General features: G+C 43.8%; 1 protein-coding gene across 5 annotated transcripts in view; it reads right to left on the reverse strand.

Moving 5' to 3' along the window:
• Positions 1-248: 248 nt before the first annotated feature.
• The window catches only part of LOC122396858 (sex determination protein fruitless), a 37058-nt gene continuing 15037 nt past the window's right edge, over positions 249-22269 (reverse strand). For 4 of the 5 annotated variants that reach the window (XM_043395576.1, XM_043395573.1, XM_043395577.1 and 1 more), the window contains exon 5: positions 249-879. In XM_043395576.1, coding sequence (XP_043251511.1) covers positions 584-879 — 296 coding nt within the window. In that variant the 3' untranslated portion in view covers positions 249-583. Of the gene's footprint in view, positions 880-19702; positions 20007-22269 lie in introns of those variants that run through there. The other variant, XM_043395574.1, reaches the window with a different exon arrangement.

The following is a 22269-nucleotide window of genomic DNA, read 5'->3' on the forward strand; positions in this document are numbered from 1 at the left end:
TGCTGCCCCCCCATGGAGGAGCGCGCGCGCGCGCACCGACACGGCGCTCGGTTCCACTCGCTTACAACCCTTCCCCCTAGAACGTATCATGTGCTCTTTTCACTCTTTTTTTTTCCTCTTTTAATTACAAGCCCACTTCAATACGTCGCACGCTAAAAAATTGTACACACCAGTGTTACAACCCCCACCCCAAACCCACCCACCCCCCTCCCCGCTGTAAGAGAATCGTTTGTCGATCCCTTAAAGCGTAGAACCTATAAAAGATTTGGTGTTCGAGAAAGAAAAAAGCCGAAAGAGACCGGCCTTTTAGCGTGGCCGTGACACCAGGGCCGTATCGTGTGATCGAAATTTGCGACAATACCCCCCTGTCGACGCAGCCACCCGCGCTCTCAGTAAATGTATTTTTTTTTTTTCCTTTTTTTGTTGTCTTGTATGTATAATATATATATATTGTATATATTATTCATTGTTACTTTTTTTCTGATTTTCTTTGCTTTCGAGGCGCGTACGTAGGTGTAAATATATATATTTATATATGTATATGTATAAGATATATACAGACGCGTGCAGTTCGTTCCGCGTTTTAGGACAGCGTGTTCATGGTATCGTTAGTCATCGTGGAGAGCGCCAAGGTGCCCGTCATAAAATCGTTTAGATCGATCTTTCTTGCCTCGGGGTGTTTGAATTTAAAGTGCGTGCGCAGGTTGTCGCTACGTGTATACGTGGCACGACAGAGAGGACACTCAAACCTGCCGGGGAAGTGGACGTGGTAGTGGTTCCTGATGTGCGTCACGACCTTGCCGCACAGCTTGCACCTGTGAAGGTTGCAGCCGCCTGGCACCCGGTCAAAGGTCAGCCGCATGTGCCAGGCTTTTGAACCTGCAACATCAACACAAGACAAGTCACTTTCAACTGTTGGCCTCCCGACGCGACCTACGGCGACGAGCCGCCCGCGGCCCGGTCTGTGTCGACGGCGGCTCGATCGCTTCTTTCTCGCTCTCTTTTTTCTTTCCTCATGTACTCTCTCCCTCTCGTTCTCTCAGTCTCAGTTTCTCTATCTCTTTGCTTGCCCTCTCATATAGCCTTCTCCTCCTCCCCCGCCACTACGAAGAAAGCCTCTTCTTTAATACTCGACCGCTAAACGACAACGTTCGAAAATTACGATCTTTCGGTACTCGTTGGAAAAGCGAAATTCCATCAAATTATTTACAACTGTACAACTTTTCGTACGCCAGAGTGTACGCATCAAACTAACCCACATGGAGCTACTACGTTTACTTAACAACGATTATTTACATTAGTACGTTAGTAACCTCGCCTATTTCAACACACCTAAAGTACGTATGTCAACGAGAGCGGTCCGTGGGAGTTTCGGAATGAATGGTAACGATCTGGGTCAAATCCAGAATCGAGTTCTGGACAATAACAACGAGCAAACAATTCTAATTTAAAAGTAAGGTCGTCGTGTTTGCGAAAAATGAAGAATATAGTACACAAGCAAGAGGATTCGAATTTTTTCATTTTTGATACTATCCAAGGCTATAGTCGGAGAATATTCAGTGACCTTCCCCTCCAATATACATCCATCTCATTAAAATCGTCAAGGTCGTTAATACGGTAAGTAATTACCGAGAATGTTACATAACATCCACCTTTACAAATCACCTTTACATCCCAATGAGTCGCGAGACAATTATTTAATCGACGCATAATGAGAAAATTGTAAGAAACACGCGCAAAGGTCGAAATGCCCCGCAGGTACAACTCACCTAATTAATATGTTTTATCCTTGTCTTCTTTGAATGACGATCTGTTTGCGAAGTAATTGTTCAGAAATTTTGATACAGAGGAAACAATAACTAGTGCACTGTCCTTGTACGATGGTGAAGAAAATGACCGTGTTAAATACTGTTTCACAAAATTATTACAAAATACACATGTGTACAATAGGACATCGCATAATACGGAAGTAAAATGGTCTGTGACATAGCAAATCACGTTACAGGAGACTTGTAACCAGTACAAATGCGAAGTGAGAAGAATGTATTGTAGGAAGAAAGAAAGATTATACCTGGAAGATAAATCGGACGTCTTACTCGACCTTCCTGAGGCCATACTGCTTACTTATGGTACCACACACTCCTTAAATTAAGCAGTACTTTCTTCCTACCATACAAGTTGTTGATTTTCTCCATAATTTTCTAGTCGAATAAGAAACAGATCATCATCCTATTATGACGAGAATGAAACATAAAGATAAGACTTTAAGTCTACTCCTAACTCGAAACTGGTCTTTCTTTCTCCCCCACATCTTCATATTAATATGTCTATAACTTGTCCATTATCTTAGACCTCCACAGATTTTTTAAATAGTTTTCTGACCAAACACCAACATTTAATCAGGTTTAGTAGTGACCGCGAGTCGCGTTAGATCAGATACGTTAGTCAGCGTCCGTAAAGTCTGCCGGTAAGCTAGAATTACTCGGGACTGTCCACATTCTACTTACTCACGGTACCATATAGGTTCAATCCCGGGTCTGATCTTTGACATTACCCGATCCGTGGCATTCCGACCTTTAAGCCGCATTTATTACGTCTCCATCGCGTATCGATTGAATAACTATATTTCATGATTTCCTGGGATACACGGACGCGCGTAAAAATCTTTCTTTTCCAACGTGTACTGAAACTGGCCATTTTCGATCGTTATCCTTTCCCCGTCGTTTACCTTCCTACTTACGAACGACGGCCGTGGATCGTACGATCGTTATCGGGCACGTATCTACACGTGTTCTCTCGTCGTTCTGCCTCTACCACGAAACCGTTTCTCACCGCCAAACCTTCGATCCCCTTTCCACCGCCTCCTCCCTCGCAAGAGCGAGGTCGTTCGCGCGTTCGCCATCGATCTATCGCGCGCGCGCGCGAGAGAGAAGGTCGAGCGACTAGCGGATCGATGAAAATCGCGGGTGCGTGTAACGAGATTAACGGGGAGGAACGGCCACGAGGAAAGAAGAGAAAACGGGAACACGTTGACCCAGTCCTGACGACCGACGTGGGACTGCGATTCAGAAGCGCGCGCTGACCAAGAAGAGGGCCAACACCGGAAATGAATTTCCTTCCTACGACGCGTCTAATGTCCCCTGATACGCAAACTGTTTCAGCTTGTAATTTAAACTAGCGATGGGATCGAGTCTGATCTAATCTCCCGACCAATCAGATAAAAATCCTATTAATGCTTCTTTCTATTTTTTACAACTCAAATAACAAACGAACGATCTACCACGCGGTTTGCACTATCAAATTGAAGGATAAGCTATTCGAGTCATCGTTTCAAATAAAAATATTTAATAGTTACCGTCCCTTCGTGCACGCCACATCGTTTTCAATACCCAGAGGCGTGTAATGATTAAAACACCGTATAACGATATATTCGCAACGTTTATTGGATCGAACAGTTATTCGGATAAGCTTTTATTCGATCAGCGTGAAATATAATTTCGTTTTACAATTCAGTGTGTAATTTCCATCGAACAAATAGTAAATCAAATGTTTTATTTGTTATTCGTTATTTGAAACTGTTATCTAAATAAGAATTTTCTTCATTTCTATTGGGAGTATGCAACAGCATTTTAAAAATGTGTAGAATATTTACAGCATCTGGATGGCGTTGACACGAAGGGATTGAAAGCTCTAACTGTGAAAATCTTGATACATAATTAGTGTATCGAAAACTCTGATTCAGAAGTAATATACACCAATGATTCACGAACAATGAGCATAATTTCGCGACAACAAGAACAGTGATAACTCGGAAATCCAGGTTGGATAAGACAGCTACTTATACACTAATCTCACTCTTAAAGTTGTGTCCACATTTTATAAACCATCCTATATGATATAAATTGAATCTATTGCATAAGATGAGATTCCACGGTAAGTTAATGATAACGTATTACATAATTTACCACGGACAAATCTACATATATACGGAGTGTTCGGCCAACCGTGGAAAAAATTCTTAACAATAATTTTGTTAATAACTTTTTAACGTAGCCTCAATGAACAAATTCTTGATTTTCGTCTTACTGTAGCTGCTAGAATCTCCCATTAAAATTACTGAACACTCGAAGGAAAAATTTTGTTCTAATTTTCAATAGTATCAAGATTTTTACAATCAAACCCTGTGAGATATTAGACCAAATCGTACATCTTAGAAGTAATATCGAAAGCTGTGTATTCGATTAAGCGTACAACAAATTATTAAGTAGGATCAAAACAGCCATAAGTGTTAAAATTACAATAAAGTTATAAACATTCTACGACACGAGTTATTTGAAATTGCCTTGCTCTTCTACGGAACGTTTTCTTTAATTTTATTTTCTTTATCTGCTTATAATTTGAACCATGAGTTTGCGAAGTACGTATGAAAGTCAGAAATATCCTACCACATTGCGGTAGTACTTGTGATATAACTAGATCCCATCGTTAATGACAACCCTACAACCGTGCGTAACTAAATGCCACAGGTAATTTTCCTTTCAAGCCATTATTGCAATTATCGCTGCGAACCTATGTTTAGCAAACTGTTCAAAGAAAATGTTACCTCGCGACTGAAAGTTTTCGTCGAGCTCGCGATTTCTCTCGTATTTCTCGAACCGACGGTTTTCCTAAGATCGAAAAAGAGAAGCCTTTTCTTGGTCAGCGAAACACGTTGTTCCCCTTCGATCGATCGCGATTCAATTTCGAAATTTCGTTCGATCCGATCGCACGCCTTAGAAAACACTCCGTTACAGCTAATAAACTGTGATGGCAATCTGCTTCGACAAGAATCCGATTTGTATTTCTCGAGTTATCGCGAAAAAGCAATATTCGAATCCGCCCGTCGACCCGGTTCCAATAAAGTTATTTACAAGTGTTAGCGATCTCGCTCACAAACGTAAACGATAAAGAAAACGACAACATGTTATTACGAGCAAAAGGACACTCTGTACATCGGGATTAAGTGCAACACACATTTACTTTTACGTAATGCTTTCCGTTAAAGGTCGTACAAAAAACTCAAAACCAGTGCGATCAACAAAGGTAATGCATGACGAGTGACGTGTACAAAAAAAAAAAAAGTATTTGTTACATGTTCTGTGCGTAGGCAAAGCGAGCTCTCCAGTGATTAATTCGAACTTGCTACGGTTGTGTTAAGTAATTAATGACAAATAAAATAGAAACACTTCATCCAAGGAGGACCAAAGTAAAGAGACAATGTCATCGATCGTTGATAACAGCGTCGTTGCGATCCAAGGTTTTCCCGAATATGTACAAGTACGCGGCGTGTCTTGCAGCATGGAGCAAGGAACTGGATTAGCCTAACGCGTAACGGAGTACTCTCTAAGCGTTATACTATAGCGCGTGAAGGGCCGTATGAACGAACTGGTTAATATAACCGTCGACTCTCCAGATCCGAGTACACAGAACACCTCCGAGTGTAAGGCTCATTCGTTTCCATTTAGCCATTTTTCTCTGCCAACGGCGAAGCATCGAGGGAATTTCTCGGAGAAATATTTGCCTGAAAACACCCTCGAACGAACAAGTAGCTCTTACTCGCTGGGCGCGCGTCGACGGCAAAGGGAATTATTATTCATCGATTGGGTCTACCGTCGACACGAGTGGTGATGGAACCAAGTATATCGCGAGCAGTATCGAAACCTGATGAAATATGTTCGTGGACTGTAGCCTGTGACACAAAAAAGTGGCCCAAAGTCGACGACAAAGATCTTTCCCGGTGCTTTTAAGTTTGAAACAAAGCTAGTAAATGAATTGCACGAACGCGATTAATATCGGTCAATCAAAGGGGCGAGATGTAAGATATTTAAAAAAGTCTAGCTTTAAAATTCCCATAACAGTGACGTGTTCTCTGTTAATAATTAATTGTACAGCCGAGCGTGAGACAAACCATGTTTTGAAACGACGGACATACTTTCTGACGCTATCTGCGTAAAATGTACCGAGATACTCGTGCAATCAATGCCTCAAATATTGATGCGCATAAATATTTGTTTCCGCGAGTGTCGTTCCAGCGAAACAACCCCCAAGCTAGTGAATTAATTACTACTCGCGAGTACATATTGAACTTGTTCCCATCGCTAGCCGCGAGAAAGGCGGAAGCTTCGTTCGAGGTGTTCTATGATCTGTAAGAATGGAGTCCCGTCGAACAGCGAGAGAGATATTAGAGAGAGAGAAAAAGAGAGAGAAGGAAGAATCATCCGAGAGACAGATCGATGTTCTCCCGAAGACTTAAACGGTTCGCGTTGGATGGGATCGCATGTAGTTCAAGGTGCGTGTGTACCGGTGTCGATAACGGGACCGAGGATCTTTTTATTCTCGCCACTCTGACGAGGGGGTCTCAAGCTTCTTCGTTTCGCGCTTAATAAGCGTGTAGAGTCTCTCCATTTTAATAGTACCCAAAGCGCGTGTCAGTGTGTGTGTGCACGCGAGTGCCAAGTTTGTGTGCACAGGTGTGTCTATACAGAATGTTCCGCAATATGAGACCCTTCGGAGATGGATTTATCACTCGAAAACGTTCGAAGCTCGTCCGAGACGCGCGTCCCAATTGATCTAGTTTCCGAGTTGTAGCAAGTTTCGTGCTGCAGTAACTCTTTCGACGAACCGAGGCTACCGCCAAATGTTTTGGCCACTCAAGGCCACCGATGGGGAACCCCCCACTACATCGTCTGGATATTCTACTGATTTATTTTACGATTCCACGATAATAGTTACGTCTGTGGCCTCTCTGTCTATCTTTTTATGTAAACTTCTATCTATTTGGCCTTGAACGGCCAAAATAATCGGTATCTATCTCAGTATATCTGACTTCTTATTCAAAACTCGCTGTAACTATCGAGTAAGATCAAATATGACATACGTTTGAGCGAACTTATTTCATTAATCGCAAAATCCATCCCCAAAGTGGATATTAACACTTTATACATGCGCGCGCGCGCGCGGGCGTGCTAAGTAACTTTAATAAAACGTGTCGACGTATCGATCAACTGTATTCTCGTGCAACTTTCTGTTCCTCGGTTAACGTACAATTTACAAAATATTCGCGCGATACGACGTGTAACGAATATTTCGTAGGGAAAGGTGAAAAGTCATTTCGTCAAATTTCGATCGATGAGTTCCATAGGGAAGGGCGGAAGAAATTGGGCAGCGAGAGCGACAGAGAGAGACAGAGAGAGAATGGAGAGGGGTGAAAAACGTCAGGGAAAAGGGTCGGGGCGGCTCAAAGACGTTAAAACTTTTGACGATCCGCAGCTGGTTCGATTTTCAATAAAGTCTGATTTCCGGCGAGTTCCGTACATTTTTATTTCGAAGAATCTTCAAAGGCACCGGGAACAGTCTGCAGCGGAATACAGTTTTAGCATCGAGCTATCGACGACGACGCGTTTCGCTGCAAGAGAACTTTGTACAACCTTCTTTTACACATTTATGTATATAAATACAAGTACAAGACGTGTAGTAACAGACCGTGCAACCGGGAAAGGGACCGTCGATTCTTCGCGAGGAAATTAATCGGAACCGTATGGAATTAAATTTCTTCGTGCGTGGTCTGGTTTTCGAGAAAAATGTTCCCTTTAAAAATTTAGCAGGGAATTAACGTAAAAATTGCACTCTATGTACGGTTTATTCGCAAGATAAATAATTTTTGCGAATTCAGTAGTATCTGGGTTAACGAACGAAGAAATAAGGGCGGAACTCTAGGGTTAAGCGAATCGATTCGCAGTGTCCGGGAATGGTAAACGTAATTTTCTCGAAAACGAACCTCCGCACGACGACTTGTTCCAGAGTTTCGATTTTCTCGCGGAAAATCGGCTACTCTCCGGGTCTGCTACCTATTATCAGACACGCTACGTATACAAAATTGATAACTACACGGGAGTACCGTTTGTTAGTGTAGGTTCTGCGGTTAGGTTTGTTAAACTCTCTGATGGAGATGCGTTAAGTTAGCGTGAGTTGCTGTTAACGGTTACGCTGCGTGTTCCTCTCTCACGTGAACGACAAAGACAGATACACGGTTGTTCTCAAGTACACAAGTAGGAAGAAAGAAAGTAAGAGAGAAAAGGGTGAAGAGAGCACTGTAAATAAGACAAAGAGAGACAGAGATAGAGATACGTGGGGATTAGTAGACACTGAAAATGGAAGGGAGAAGCAACTTTTCGAGAATAGACGATGCGGTCAGTACCGTACTTGGATAAAAAACGAGAATCGCCTCTTTTTCCATAAGAAAGCATAGCTCTGCGAAACCGATTCGCTGGCAATTGTCCGAAAGAACGAACTCTCGGCGTGCATCAGCCGGCGCGTCGAAGCGCATCGACCACGAAGCACGCATCCCCCTCTTTTTTTCACGTCTCCTCGTCCACCCCTTCCCAAAAATAGCCCCCGAAACTCGAGGCGTCGCAACGCGAGCATCGAGCGCGATGACACGCCAACGATAAAATATATACACACCCGTGCATCCACGGTGGATTGGATTGCATCATCATTGTTTATTTCACAAATCTGTCCAGTACAAAAATATTACAATATATATAAATATATATAAATATATATTTCCGGTTCTTCGTCGCTTAATACCTAGTATATACTATATAGGAATTCTAATTGCTAGGTACATAAAGTGTGGATGTGTACGTGTGTCTGTGTGTCTGTGTGTAAGAGAGAAAATGTTAGATCTCCAGAAGCAGTTAATCAAATACTTATGGTACTGGCGTGTATTAATCTATGCTGGTGCAGACAGACAGGCGTATATGGCACGTTCAGTTTCTCCTTTTATCCCAAATTTCTCCAGCCAAGTTAGAAAATAGATAGAGAGCAGCCGTCGTACAAATAAGCGCATATCACGACTGGTCCGCCGATACTCGACGAGGGCGATCGCGGTAGGAAAAGTCGTTCACGGGGAGCGATCTAGACGCGAAAATCCGAAAATCGCTTTGTGTCTTTTCGACACCGACGCTTCTGGCAGCGAGTACCAAGAGCATAAATCAATGTCTCGCTTCGAGCGCGCGTTAAAGTCGATGCGGTAACGCCGGTTCCGACCAAAGCATTAGTCCGTGGCTGGTAAAATCGGCTGGCACCTTTCACGAATTTTTCGAGACCCCTCTTCTTCTGTACCGGTTTTGCCTAACGAATCCTCAGACAACGATTCCACCCCGAATACCTTCGCCAGACCTTCCATCGAATATTTCGAATCGGACCTGCATCCGCGGAAAGCATGCATCGCTCTCCAGTATGTGAAAGAGATCAAGCCCGCGCGATACGAGCATTTAATCGCGTGGAAGATTCGAAGGAAAAGCACCGCCTAAATCGAGCCCCACAGTCCGTTTCGCCCTAAACTATCCACGCATGCACGATATCCCTTGCGAAGGCTCGCGCTGCCGAATCGATCGGGAACCCACTTTGGAAAAGAACCACGAGCGCCAAAACGAGCCGGAAGCTCAAAGCCACCGCCCACGGAGTGACCAACCGAGCCAGCCTCTCAAACGCGAGCAAACTTTCCAACTATCGGGAGTGGTTATGGAAGCGTTTCGTTTCTGCCGGATGACGCACCTAGGCGTGCGAATTCTCCGCCAGAGATCTTCAACGGCGAAAATCGCTCCAACTTCGCCTCCGTCTGGGTCCTTTATTCCGCGGAACTTCCCCTCCAACCCCCGACGGGACAACCCCTCCCGCCGCCACCCCTGGGGGACTCGACGAAGCGTGTGCTCTTTGCGATCGCGACGAGAGCAGCGCCGGGGAACGAAGACGTCGTATCTTTCTAGCGACGCCGCGCGAATCCGATTACTTCCCAAGCGTTATAATTATACTTCTCGAGGAAGCTCGGGTTGTTGCGATCGACGTGCTTTTCCGCAACGCTTTCGAACGTATTTATACGCCCGGAGCGTCGGCGGTTTCAGTCATACACGAAAATAGAGAGCGACGCTGTTGGAATCGAGACAGAAGCGCGTGGCCAGGCTCCCTCGAAAGCCTTTGGAACCGACAAGGAACACGTTCAACGTCGCTCCTCGAATTTTCGTGAAACTTTGCAGGTTTTCGGGTCGAAAATAAGTGACACCGTAGTGTTTTTTTTTAGCCACGATAACTCGAGCTTGAGAGTTACGAGTTATCGAGGACCACTCATCTTTCAAAGGTTCGCCCCTTCAAGCACTCCCCCTATTTTCGTTAGAACGATTACAGGAACGCTAATTACAACCCGTTATACAATGCAAGAGCATTAAACGAACGTCTATCGCACAACAAATTACAATATCCATGGCTTCTATTAGACGCGATGTTATTAATCCTTCGAGCAGTCTTCAATTAATATTTCATTAGTACATAATTAATTTGAACAGATTGTATAACAAATCTCGCTAATGAACAGCTTCGTAAATATTAGTTATTATTGCATTTCCCATCGTTCGATAATTTCCGCGAAAATGTTTAAATATCTGTAAAACGCGAGGGGCACTCGGATTAAAACAAACGAAGATAAAATGAATTATAATAAAAGTTTACTATAAAATTTTTAACGTCCCAGTAAAATCTTATCGCGTGCCATTCGTTTTCGCCATCACTGTTCTAAACTGTGCCGTGAGCTTATAAAGGTTAAGAACCACTGAGTTACGAGGGTGGTTCACGAGAGTGTTTCATAAACGAGACTTTCTTTTAATAAATTTATTCGAGGAATATTTTAGGAAACTAACAAAGGCTTATTTTCCCGCATAGCGTTCCTTAACTTTTACACCAGGTCTTAGAATTCTTCGATCTATTATTCTTTGATTGGTAAAATCAAAATGTTCGCGAGAACTATGTCTTCCTACGGTCGAGTTCTGACTTTAGAGCTCTCACGCTTATCAAAGGATTCTAGGATCATCGTTCACCATCTGTTAGAACAAGATTTCCAAATGCTTGTTATTAAGCTGTCTAAGATGTTTCGACCAGATACAGGAGATCTTTCTATCCGGTATAAACGGAATGTTACGAAGAACAGTCTGTTAATCGGGCAATGATTACGTATGAAACGACCCAATGTTTTCAATGAAGAAATCAATCAGTAGGATCCTGAGACTCTAGAGGGGAGTTTCAGGGCGAAGCAAGAATACGTGTGGCCTATCTTAGGAAGCCTGTGAAGTTTCATGAAAAGTGAGAGGGTAGGGACAGTTCGGGGCGAAAGGAAGTGGACCAAAGAAGGGTTCGAGGACGCGGTGGTCGCGTGGCCGGATGACGACTGACCCCGGGTCGAGCGTTCGTTCCCGATGCGCGACTGCAAGTCAAAGAGTTGCGCGCGGTAGCACGCGGTCGTCGAGGGTAGGAAACGCCGACGGATCTTGCACCGGGTGGCCACCGCGACCGACCGACTCGCCACAATGGGAGGCAGCTGTGTGCAGTGGGAAACGACAACCGTCCCCGGGTATCCGGACAAACGTATCGCGCCGATGGCCTGCACACCACCGCCGGCACACCGCCGCCCGTCTCCCCTGCACGAGCATTCCTCGGCTCGGAAGGTTGCAAGGGCGGAGGCATCCAGCAGGGCAGCTGGATCTCTGCTCTGACCTTGCGGGGCAACCCCCTCTCTCTTCAGTGAGACACCACTGGCCAACACTGTAACAGAGAGAGAGCGAGAGAGCGACAGAGAGAGAGAGAGTGTGAGAGAAAGATAATGAAGAGGAAAACGGAAAGGTGGATGATTAGCGTGCGAGGGAAAACGAAAAGAACGGGGAGGAATCCCATTCGAAGCTTAACAACGATCTTTGCCCAACATTTGCATACACCGAGAGACATCGATCATCGCGTTACACGTTTCTCCGTCGACCGTGCGCCAGAATCGGGAGTAGAGAACAAGAGAGAGAACGGAGCGGAGGGAATACGAAACGACAAGGGGGTTGCTGGAAACTGGGATAAAGAAGGTCGGAGGCTACCCGCTGCATCGTTCCAACCCTCTCGAGCGCTATGTTTCTCTATTTCTCTCTCTCTCTCTCTCTTGTGTCTCTGGCTCGGTCTGGCTTCCCGATGCGCGCTGGGGAGAACCGAGCCGTGTGGATGTGTATTCAACGGAACAACCGTGCAACTGTCATACATAGAAACTGTTTCGGGGGCGCTAGTTTTCCCTCTCGACGATTCTCTGACGACAGGCTCCCGACCCTCCGGATGTTTTCCCCTCGTTTACAACCAGGTGATACGGCTGCATTGACGCGCGGCGAAGGATTCGACGGAACAGACGTGGCTAAATATTAGCGTGTTCCAACAAATATCGCGCGTCTCGAGACACGTAATTTCTTCGAAAGATCTTTCCCGAATATCTTGAGAGAGAGATCGATGAACGACTTTGCGAGATTTATATATTTTCTGGAACACTCCTGATACGATTACCGAAGACCGTGATTGGATACTTTGTTAATCATTGCACGAATTTAATCCGTAATAAACGTATGGTTTTAATCGAACCTTTTTACATTTACAATCTGCGTACGAAGTTACCAGTAGATATTTATTAACAGTTTTTGTGCAACCATGGTGTACGTTAATATGAAAAACATATAGGAAATGTATGCAGAATATATGCATTTACGCAAAATGAAATATAGATATTATTATACTAACTTATGAAATATATTCTACATACATTCTCTATAAATTCTCCCATATTAGCATACGCCATATATGCATAAAACCCGCAATGTGGTTATACGGGACGAAGTTTTTGGCTAAAAGGATGTAAATGTACACCCATGACCTGAAAACAGTTCTGTCACGAACCACCGCAGAAAATTTGTATCCGATCGTTAAGGCTGGACTGACATAAATTACTATCAGTGGAACTTGTCGAAAAGTTAATAAAAATTATGGTACAAAAATAAGAATATTAAAAATGCATGCCCAAAGACCGATAAGAAGTATGACTAATTACACAGAATGTTTAATTAGTTCAGAGCAAGCATACAAAATAGTTATCGAAATGTTGAAATGTATATTGATAAAATGAACTATTTTTTATGATCGTATTACTTTAGCCGCGTTTGTACTTGCGAATACTAATTAAATGGTTATGCAGAGTGGTTCAGAGTCATCCAAGTAAAAAATTCGTGTAACAAAAAATATACACGGTTCTCCGTAATGCACGCTACAAATGAAAGAGGACGATCTTACGTCTAAAAGCGAGTCGAACGTATGAAGTAAAATGTTTTTCATCGAGAAGTTACAAACTGGGGAATCGTTGAAAGATTAAGCATCTTGAAATATAAAAATGGCCCGAGGATCTAACCGAAGTAAATTTGAAAGTCCCTATTCGCTCGAGTGCTTTCTACTACTCTGTTACTTTTTAATGACCCCAAAATACCTCGCTGCAGTTCCGTTCTGAACTTACTATCAGAATGAATGGGTGATATGCTAAATATAATTCCACCTTCTCATGCCAGGAGTCTATAAATTTCCATGGTACTTTCGAATGCTGGTCTCGGGTAACGTATCATTTTACCCAAGTCAAAGGAACATCGTGCAGGCTGGAGCCAATAACTAACGTTGATTGATTGCGCAGCCACCCCTGAACGAGAAGAACGGCACTCCGGCACGAATGTAAACAGAAGAGGCACGAAACGATACAGAAAAATTTAAATATTATCATCAGCATCTTCCATAACTCCGATGCAAAATTTCACTGTACACTTTCTACTATTACTTTTTACGAAGAATCATCCCCACCGAGGATGAACCATCTATTTCATGGGACGCTTAACACGAGCACACCCGCAACGACAGCACCGAAGAAGACAAGCGTTTCTCAGAGGATTTAAATTGTGCGTTTAAATCTAAATTTCATATTATCTGACCGTTTTAGTGTGCAAACATTCAGTTTGCACGAACCGTGCAGTCCAAACGTCCTGGGCGAACAGGTAATGCCCGCCGCCTGAATAATTCGAGATTCAAATGACGCGGAAATTCTAAAGAGATTAGCAGTCATTAAATGCTGTATTAAGCCTGGTTAAGTTATTATCGAGACCAAGGAAACGTAGCCAGAAACGAAAATGAAACAGGTACGCGCGTTAAATCGCTGAACGCGGTAAAGTGTCTTCTTCGTGCAGATGCGGCAATTCAATTTGCATTTTGCGAACGACTTTTCCGATGCGGTCTCGAGACGCAATTATTTTCTATACGACGAGGAAATAAACATTTTGCTAGACAAAGTACGATCGAGGATGACATAATTCGAACGATCTTAACCGCGAATTTCGAGGAGGCCGTGGCTTCGAGCACGAATAACATACGTGCAGAAGTTCAGAGAAGTTTTCCACGCGGCAGAAAAATTCTAGCGATGTACGCGACGCAGCCGTGGCGAATAATTTTCACAAGAGGACCTCGAGGACTTGCGCACAGAGAACTCGGTCGCCGAGTTATTCCGAGTGTTGTTAATACTAGTAGAAAAAACAAACACTCGAACGAAACTACACGAAACGTTACACGCAGGTCCTGTTACAAGCTGAAAAGCGGACCGTTGGAAAATGCGCCTATTCAGGGCGAAACTCAGCAAGGCGAAAATTGAGCCGTTTATTACGAAAGCGATGTAACTCCGTTTAGCTTTGTTTCGACGTTTAAAAGGTTTTGCATTTCAATCGACTCGAAAATATTCGCAGCCGCTAACTGACTGGTTTCACGCGGGTAAATGAATTTATTGGACGCTTACAGAATACAGATCGGTGCTGCAAACAAACTATCGCGATGATCGAATTTCGAAAAACATGAATTTGTAAAGAACTGTTTAGAGCCCGAGTTTCGAGTAAACGCGTCCAGAAGGAAACTTAAACTCGTTGACACTGAAAACTTCTTCGTAGGAAAAATCTGTACGACTTTCGAACGGGAACTTCGTTGGTTAAAAAAAAATAAAAATAGAAGAGAGGGACTGAGACCACTTTCATAAAGAACGGCTCAATTGTTTACGAGTATCTGACTGGCTTCCTACGCGAAGTATTTTCGATAAATCACACCCGGAACGAGTACTTCGCGGAATTGAGTTCCAGCAAGTTCTCTGACGAGCTACCTGTCTCCCGGGGTACCCATTTAGTTTAGCGGGCAACTTCGAGAAACAATCCGTGAGCTTCTCCTCCATTGGCTAAGCCAAGGAGGAGTCCCGAACGATCGCGAACGGAAAAACGAAAGCCTCTTGTCGCGTGCTCGAGAAAAAGAAACTCCTCGCAGTAGGTACACCTCCGCTCGGTGATCCTCTTATTGAGCACCCCAGTCGACTCTTGCCGGGACCATTCATCCGTGAAGCGCGGCCCTGTAATAAGGGCGAGAAGATATGCCTTTAAGGAGCTTATCGCGAAAAGGACCTCCCCCTGCTCGCGTTTCTTGGTCTACTACCCCTTTCGCTCTTCAGACGGATCTCCCCGGCCGTCATCAACCACCAACCCACCCCCGGCCTCGTTCCAACCGGAGAATATTAAACAACCGATAGCCTCGCGAAGCATGGAGAGCTATAATACGCTGTTTCGTCCTCGAAGCTGCTTTGTTCGAGATCGATGGACGCCCCGCGCGAACGCTGGTTGCACGAGAAAACCGAACAAGTAATTTTCCAGGCGGAAGTAATGGTATCGGCGGGAAGATGGACGGAAAAGTGTTCCGAGCGACACGAACGTAGACGACGATCGAAAGAGAAAATCGAACGACGCGGGGACGAATCGTTCGCGTAATTTCGCACGCAAATCGATCGGTCGGCCACAGAACCACCTGGCAGAGAAACTGCCACTTTCGAGTGACAGAATCGGGACATTCGATTCACTTGAAAACGGGCTGGAGGTTTTTGTCCGAAAACTGAAATCCAACAACGCGCGAACGAGAGCCCAGAGAGGCGGAGTTGCAACAAGCGAGGCTCGCGTTACGTGCTCTCGCTGAAGGAGAACTCTAAAGCGACGTATCCGATCACTGACACGAAGCAACGACTTTTAATTTTGATTGAAGAAATTTCGATCGATTAAAATAGAAAATAGTCTGACTATGGTTGCGAATGTCCCAATGACAGATGTACAAGTTTTCTATTTCTCGACGGATGGCTCGCGTTGATAAAAATATGAACGGTGGAGAAAATGATACCGGTTACTCGAGTCGGGTGTAAAAATCGTCGTCCGAAAGCGCGAATTACAGCGCAAGAGGATTATATTAGTTAGTCCCGTTGATACCCTGCATAAACGGGATGGACATTGAAATTGGAGAGCTCTTCGCGTTTAAATGACGCGTTCGCAATCCGGTTGTCGCTGAATTCGAAACGTTGTTCCACAAAGTCTGGGCGAAATCAATTATCATTATGGAAGATCGATCGCAACAACCCATCGTTTTCAGGAAAATAGAATGTATTGTCGTAACAGCAGCCTCTAAACGGAATACCTATAAATGGGATAGAAATGCTTGACGTTATTGGAATCCTATTTCGATGACTGTTTGAGCGTGCTGCGATGTTTCGGATATAACGGATGACACTGTGAGCTAACACTTTGTATAACTGCTTCGCTTCGAAGCTCACGGAATAGTGTAACGTACAGGCGACAAATGCAAAGTGTTCGTAAAATATTTGGCCAAACTTCGGGACCGTGTCCCAGGAAGCGAGTGGTTAAATATATGTTGTATAAGAGACTGACTTGGCGTAAGTTGCTTCTGCCAAATTGCACAATATCGAGTTACGGTCGTAAAGTATAATGCTAGAACCACACACTTTGATATTTTCGAAATAAGTGGAGATGGAATCGGTTCGTTTCTGCGACAAAGTTGGAGCTGTTAAAATCTGAATCGATGGAACGCGTCGAATGTCGGTAATAAACTTTATCCGGGCGTTTAGATTTAAATAATTTTGATGAAACTTCGCACGTTCTTTCATATAATTTTACGGCCCGTGGAGAAAGTCTAAGGTGACGCTTATTCGCTCAACTTTTAACACAATGAGCGAAGGAATACGTACGCCTGCTGGGAATTTATCACGCTTAATTGCATCGCGAGGGATGATAATACTTTTTCATTTATCTCGACGAATACCGTCTTTTAATCAGCGTACCTCGCGAGGAAATATCTCGGTAGCCTTCCTGGTTTCATATCGTTTCGGTATAAAGATGATCTCCGGACCGTGTCGTCAAATTCCCTACTGCGTCGACCATAAAACTGCCCGGAAGGAAATAGCAGTTACCGTTGAGAGAAAAAACGAAACAAAAATCAAAACACGGTCACGTTTTAAAAAAAACCGTAACCCACTGAAAAAGAGGACGCGATCCTTGGCGGGATTTGCCCGCAATACGAAAAATAAAGACGTCGTTTAAGGTGATAACTTGGAGTGGTTCGCCTAGCATACCTAACCAGCCAACCGGCGGCGTGAGAAAAATAAAAAGGAGCAACGACGACTCCCGAAGGAGATCGATCGACCAGTGGAGTCGGATCGAGGGGCGCAAGACTCGCGCAAAAAGAATAATTACGCTAATGAAGGGACCGTGACGTAATTAAATGCAACGGCGGCCGAACCGATGGCCCGTGTCGTCACACGGACAGACGCTAAACGATGAAATGCTTTTTATCGTTAACCGTGAAACGCCCTTTGACCGAGAGCAGAGAAAGTCGCGTAATACTAATTTCCATTTGCAGTCTCCGTGGCATTACGGGTCTACTAATGCACGAACCCACCACCGATTCTCCGTTCCGTTAAAGGTCGACGGGAACTGACGGCACGAAGTAGCTACTTCCAGCCAAGATGTGACAACGTGTCCCGTCTGATGACGCCCGAGACGCAGCGAGATCCTCTCCTCTCTCTCAAGTATCGCGAGAAATTCATGGCATTAATCAAGGTTTCCCCGGGGCAAACGATCAATAATTAAAACCAAGTAGAAATAGACACGCACCGCTCCGACTAGCAACTTCCGTTTCCTAGGTATCGTGAACGACTTTTCCTCCAAGGCTCCTCATCCATACCGAAGAGAACGCCCCTTGGACGCCATTCAGACTCGGTAATCAGGATTTTACTAGTAACAGTCCTCTAAATATAAAAATATAAAAGGCAGGTGTCACTTTCCTCCGCATATATCTTTACATTTGTCAGACTTGATTATTAACGTCCGCTGGGAAGGACCAAAGACTCGTATCGACTAACGATACGTCAAATTTCTTTTTGCAAATAATTTTGACGACACTTTATCGTTCGAACGTAATTCACGGAACACGGGCATCGTTCAGGGGCGTTCTTTATAGCTCCTAATGGTTACGGATCCGTCCGTGATTTTTGGATCGAACTTGGACCAGTCCAAGCACAGAATTTGCGACGTCGGCCGCGCGTACATCAATCGCGAAATCCGCTTATCCGTCAGCAAGGCCAGGAGAAATCGATACGAACGGTGCACATTGTTGCGAGCGACGCCGAAGATCGGACGCAAAGCTCGCAAATTTCGCGCTTCGTCCGGTTTGATAAGTACAGAGTTACGGAACCGATACCGGTGGACGCGTAAAGCTTCGTATTCGCGACCATCTTGCCTGACTAGCATCGCCCCGTTCGAGAAATTTCGTCCCCGAACGCTTTACGCGCCTATTTTTCGCGATAACGTCACCTGACCGTGAATATGTCTGTCGAACGAAAAGGATCCTGCGAAACGGTTGTTGACGTTGACCAACGACACGCGAAGGAAACGGACAGAAGAAAACGACCACTTGTATTTATACCAGGGGTTAAAAGAACATTCAAGAATTTAGGGGCGCTTAATAATACTCGCTAGAACGAATGAAGAATAGAATGCTATTTTCCGCCTCGATGTTGCAACTTGCTTGCTTCTATTCGCGGAATAGAATTATCACCGTAGTCCTGATAACGTGCACAAAAGTATTTTCGGTTGTTTCTTTAGAATTTATAGTTCTCCCGAAAGGGAGTGAATCTTACGATCTAAAATCTCTGGATAAACGTGTGCTCAAAAATCACTTGTCCTGTATCTTTGTACTTGGTTAAAATATAAGAAAAAATATTTCAGTAAAGTTACGTATATATTATGTAATGTACGAGATTCTCCTTCGTTGTGAATTAAAGTCAGTGTGAAAAATACACTGAGAAAATTTTTTTATTCAGTACATTCCAAAAGTTTGCCAACCCCTGATTAAACAGTATTGTTTTGACCGTGAAGGAAGTCATTAGTCATTACTATTACACATGTTTCAGATGGATACGCCAAATAGGATATTTTAGTCACTGGCTTCGGGATGAAAATGTTTGGTGCGTTCAAAATAAGTGATCTTTGGACCCATGTTTACCAACTGTTCACCTATTTCGAGCGTTTCATCCCACATTTCGAAAACTGTTAGGTATAGAAGAATTGATATAAAAATTTGTAAGAAGCTAGAATCACTATCACCTAACACTGGTAAATTAAAATAAATATAACTTATGGATTATCATTACTCTATATTAAATCGTTACAAAAAAAAAAGAAAAATACAAATTCGATAGAACGAAGGCAATATTCTCGGGTTTTACGACAACGAAAATAAAAAATACTAATAGAACGCACGACGAACAGAAGCAAACGAGTCGGTGGGAGGTAACACGGACACGCTCTATTCGTTTCAGCGAACGCCACAAATTTTTAAAAGCTTCCGATAAACGACAATAAAATAAAAAAAAAAAAAAAAAAAAAAAAAGAAAGAAACACCAATAAAGGCGCGGAGAGACGTTCAATTTTGCACGGTGCCACTGGACTTCTGCAGTATCTGTATCTCGGGGTGTTTCTGTTTTATATGACCCTTCAAGTTATCCAGCCGGGTCCTGCGGCACCCGCACATAGGGCAGACGTAATTCCCTGGATTGTGGGTCAAGTAATGATTCTTTAGATTCGACACGACCCGGCCGCATATTTTGCATTTGCTAGCGTACGTGTACGGCAGCTTTTCGAAAAAGTCCGACAGATTAACTTTCTCAATGTACGTAATCGGCGCGCACTCAGTGCCCTGAGGAGTTAAAAGTGTCGTATCTGCAAATAGAGAAAAGTCGTGTGTGAAAAACGGCCGTCGAGGGTGATTCGATCGGGCGGTTCGGCTCTCCGTTTCACCCGAGCTCCGCTTTTCTTTTTACGCTTTTGATCGGATTCACTGTGGATAAGGGGTTACACACATAGGAAAGGCCTGGCACAATGTGCGCGGTGTATAAGAGATCGCGCGAGCGCGTCCTGTGGCTCGATAGCCAGAAGGATCGATGCTCGATTACGGATGATATCCATGCACTGTCGATAGAAGGGACCGTCGCACGGGGTCAGACGTTTTACACGACGGCTTCGTTAGTTATTTATTATATTATATATATCGTTATCGATTATTGAATAGTCGAGTATTGTACTTAAAAAGGAAAGGCACCATTAAACAAAACCCCTCTATGAAAAGTCTGTTCTTTGCAACAGCCTTCGGGCCTCAGAGACTAGTTCATCATGACTATTTTCGAGCCACGCCGGCCCACGAGAATCAGTTTATACTCAGTCTTCGACGTCTTTCACAACCTACGATATAAATATTAATATAATATAATATAGGATATCTATAAATATGCGTATAAATAGTTACTTAATACTGATCTCCTCCACCTGCGGAACAAGACTGTCATTACGAAATACAGGCAGTTTGGTACGCGTCGGGCATGGAACTGAACGAAATACCCTAGCACCGCGTCCTCTTGTTATATCGGTATCTAACACTCCCCTCGGAACAACAGTGAAAACGCTTCAACTTCTTCACGAAATAATTTCACCGGTAAAAATATTCATTTCCATATGATTCGGGTGTCCTAGATCCGGTGAAATCTATCAAATGATCTATTGTACTTCTATAAAACGACCCGAATCCCACTGTCGACGTCTAAAACCGTTCTGCCAAGAGTCGACAGAAAGAATCCTAATCTTTTTACGATAACTTTAAATCACACGTCACGCGTTTGACCTCTAAAAAGGGGCAGTCATATTTATAACATAAGCCGATGCGGGCGGTCTGCCAAATTCCCCAGTTTTGTTTTCCCTTTAATTATAAATAAAATATTTTTCTGCATCTTTATCGCGCGAATGGTACGTTCGTTTAATTTAAATTTAATTTAAAACACGCAGAATGTATTTCAGAGGTCTCCCGAACTCCCTACTACTATCGATTATAAAATCTTTTCTATTCTACTTTGTACTTGGGTTTCATTACAGGCGCTGATTGGTGGATTTAGAATAATTTACTATTTAGTGTTAATATAGTGTTATTAGTACTTCTCATATAGGTGCTCTTTTTTCGAATTAAAATAAATATTTTAAAAATGCCTGTAAAGAGGCAATTGAAAAGTTCTCCAAAACGCGTAGGCGAGAACGTCTCGACTCGAACGGCATTTGGCGAAATCGTATTCGTTAAAAAGTTGAAGCGTATTTATTTCACCCCGGAGGAACAGTTCCGGCGCGTTAGAACTCAATGCTAACGGCGAGTAATTTTCCTCGCACCGTGAAAAGCGTGGCACGCCACGCGCGTTCAGTCGTTCGAAGTATCTCTCTTATGCAAATCTAATCAAAGGCAATATCTCGAGGTTCCTTGCCGACGAAATTCCGCGGTAGAAATGAACGTCTGTGCTAGAGGGATACGCTGATAAAACTCAGTCCCATGCGCCGCTTACGGAAAAGTGACGGGGATGATTTTCAGTGAGACCGTTTCCGTTTGGACGCGCAAACGCACGGAAAACCGTAATAATTTTGCTCGCTCGACGGAGACAAAAAAAATAGGGGGGTGGTAAAAAATGGTAACATTGCGCGTAAACAACGCGACGTCTGGCGAGGAGGTGGTCCACGTGAACACGACATCGTGGGACTCCTCGTTATTTGTACTCGAGAATTACTCCGACCGTGAGATCTCTAAGCAAACGATTCTTATTTAAGTAAAACCCTTAGAAACTAGACGACAATAAATAAGTATAGATTTTCGTATGGGAATAATCTTTAAACGGGGGAAAAAACACGATTAAAAGTAGTCGAGCGCGCGTATGCGTATCCGCGCTCGGTTAAAAAGTAATGAAATGCCGAGTTACAAACAGCCTCGACGAAGAGTCGATTAACACTAATCGCACGCCCCGGCGTTAACGGAATGTAAAATCAACGAATCCTGGGCCGATAATCACGGCTCAGCTTCCTCGTTTCCGACGTCCATTTATGCGTTCGTTTCCCTCTCCATATTCTACGTACGAATGGACGAACGATTTGCGCGCGTACCGCTCGCTGGCGTTCG

Source organism: Colletes gigas, unplaced genomic scaffold, assembly GCF_013123115.1.
Source record: "Colletes gigas isolate AHSC1104 unplaced genomic scaffold, ASM1312311v1 Colletes_gigas_Sc00008, whole genome shotgun sequence".
NCBI lineage: Eukaryota > Metazoa > Arthropoda > Insecta > Hymenoptera > Colletidae > Colletes > Colletes gigas.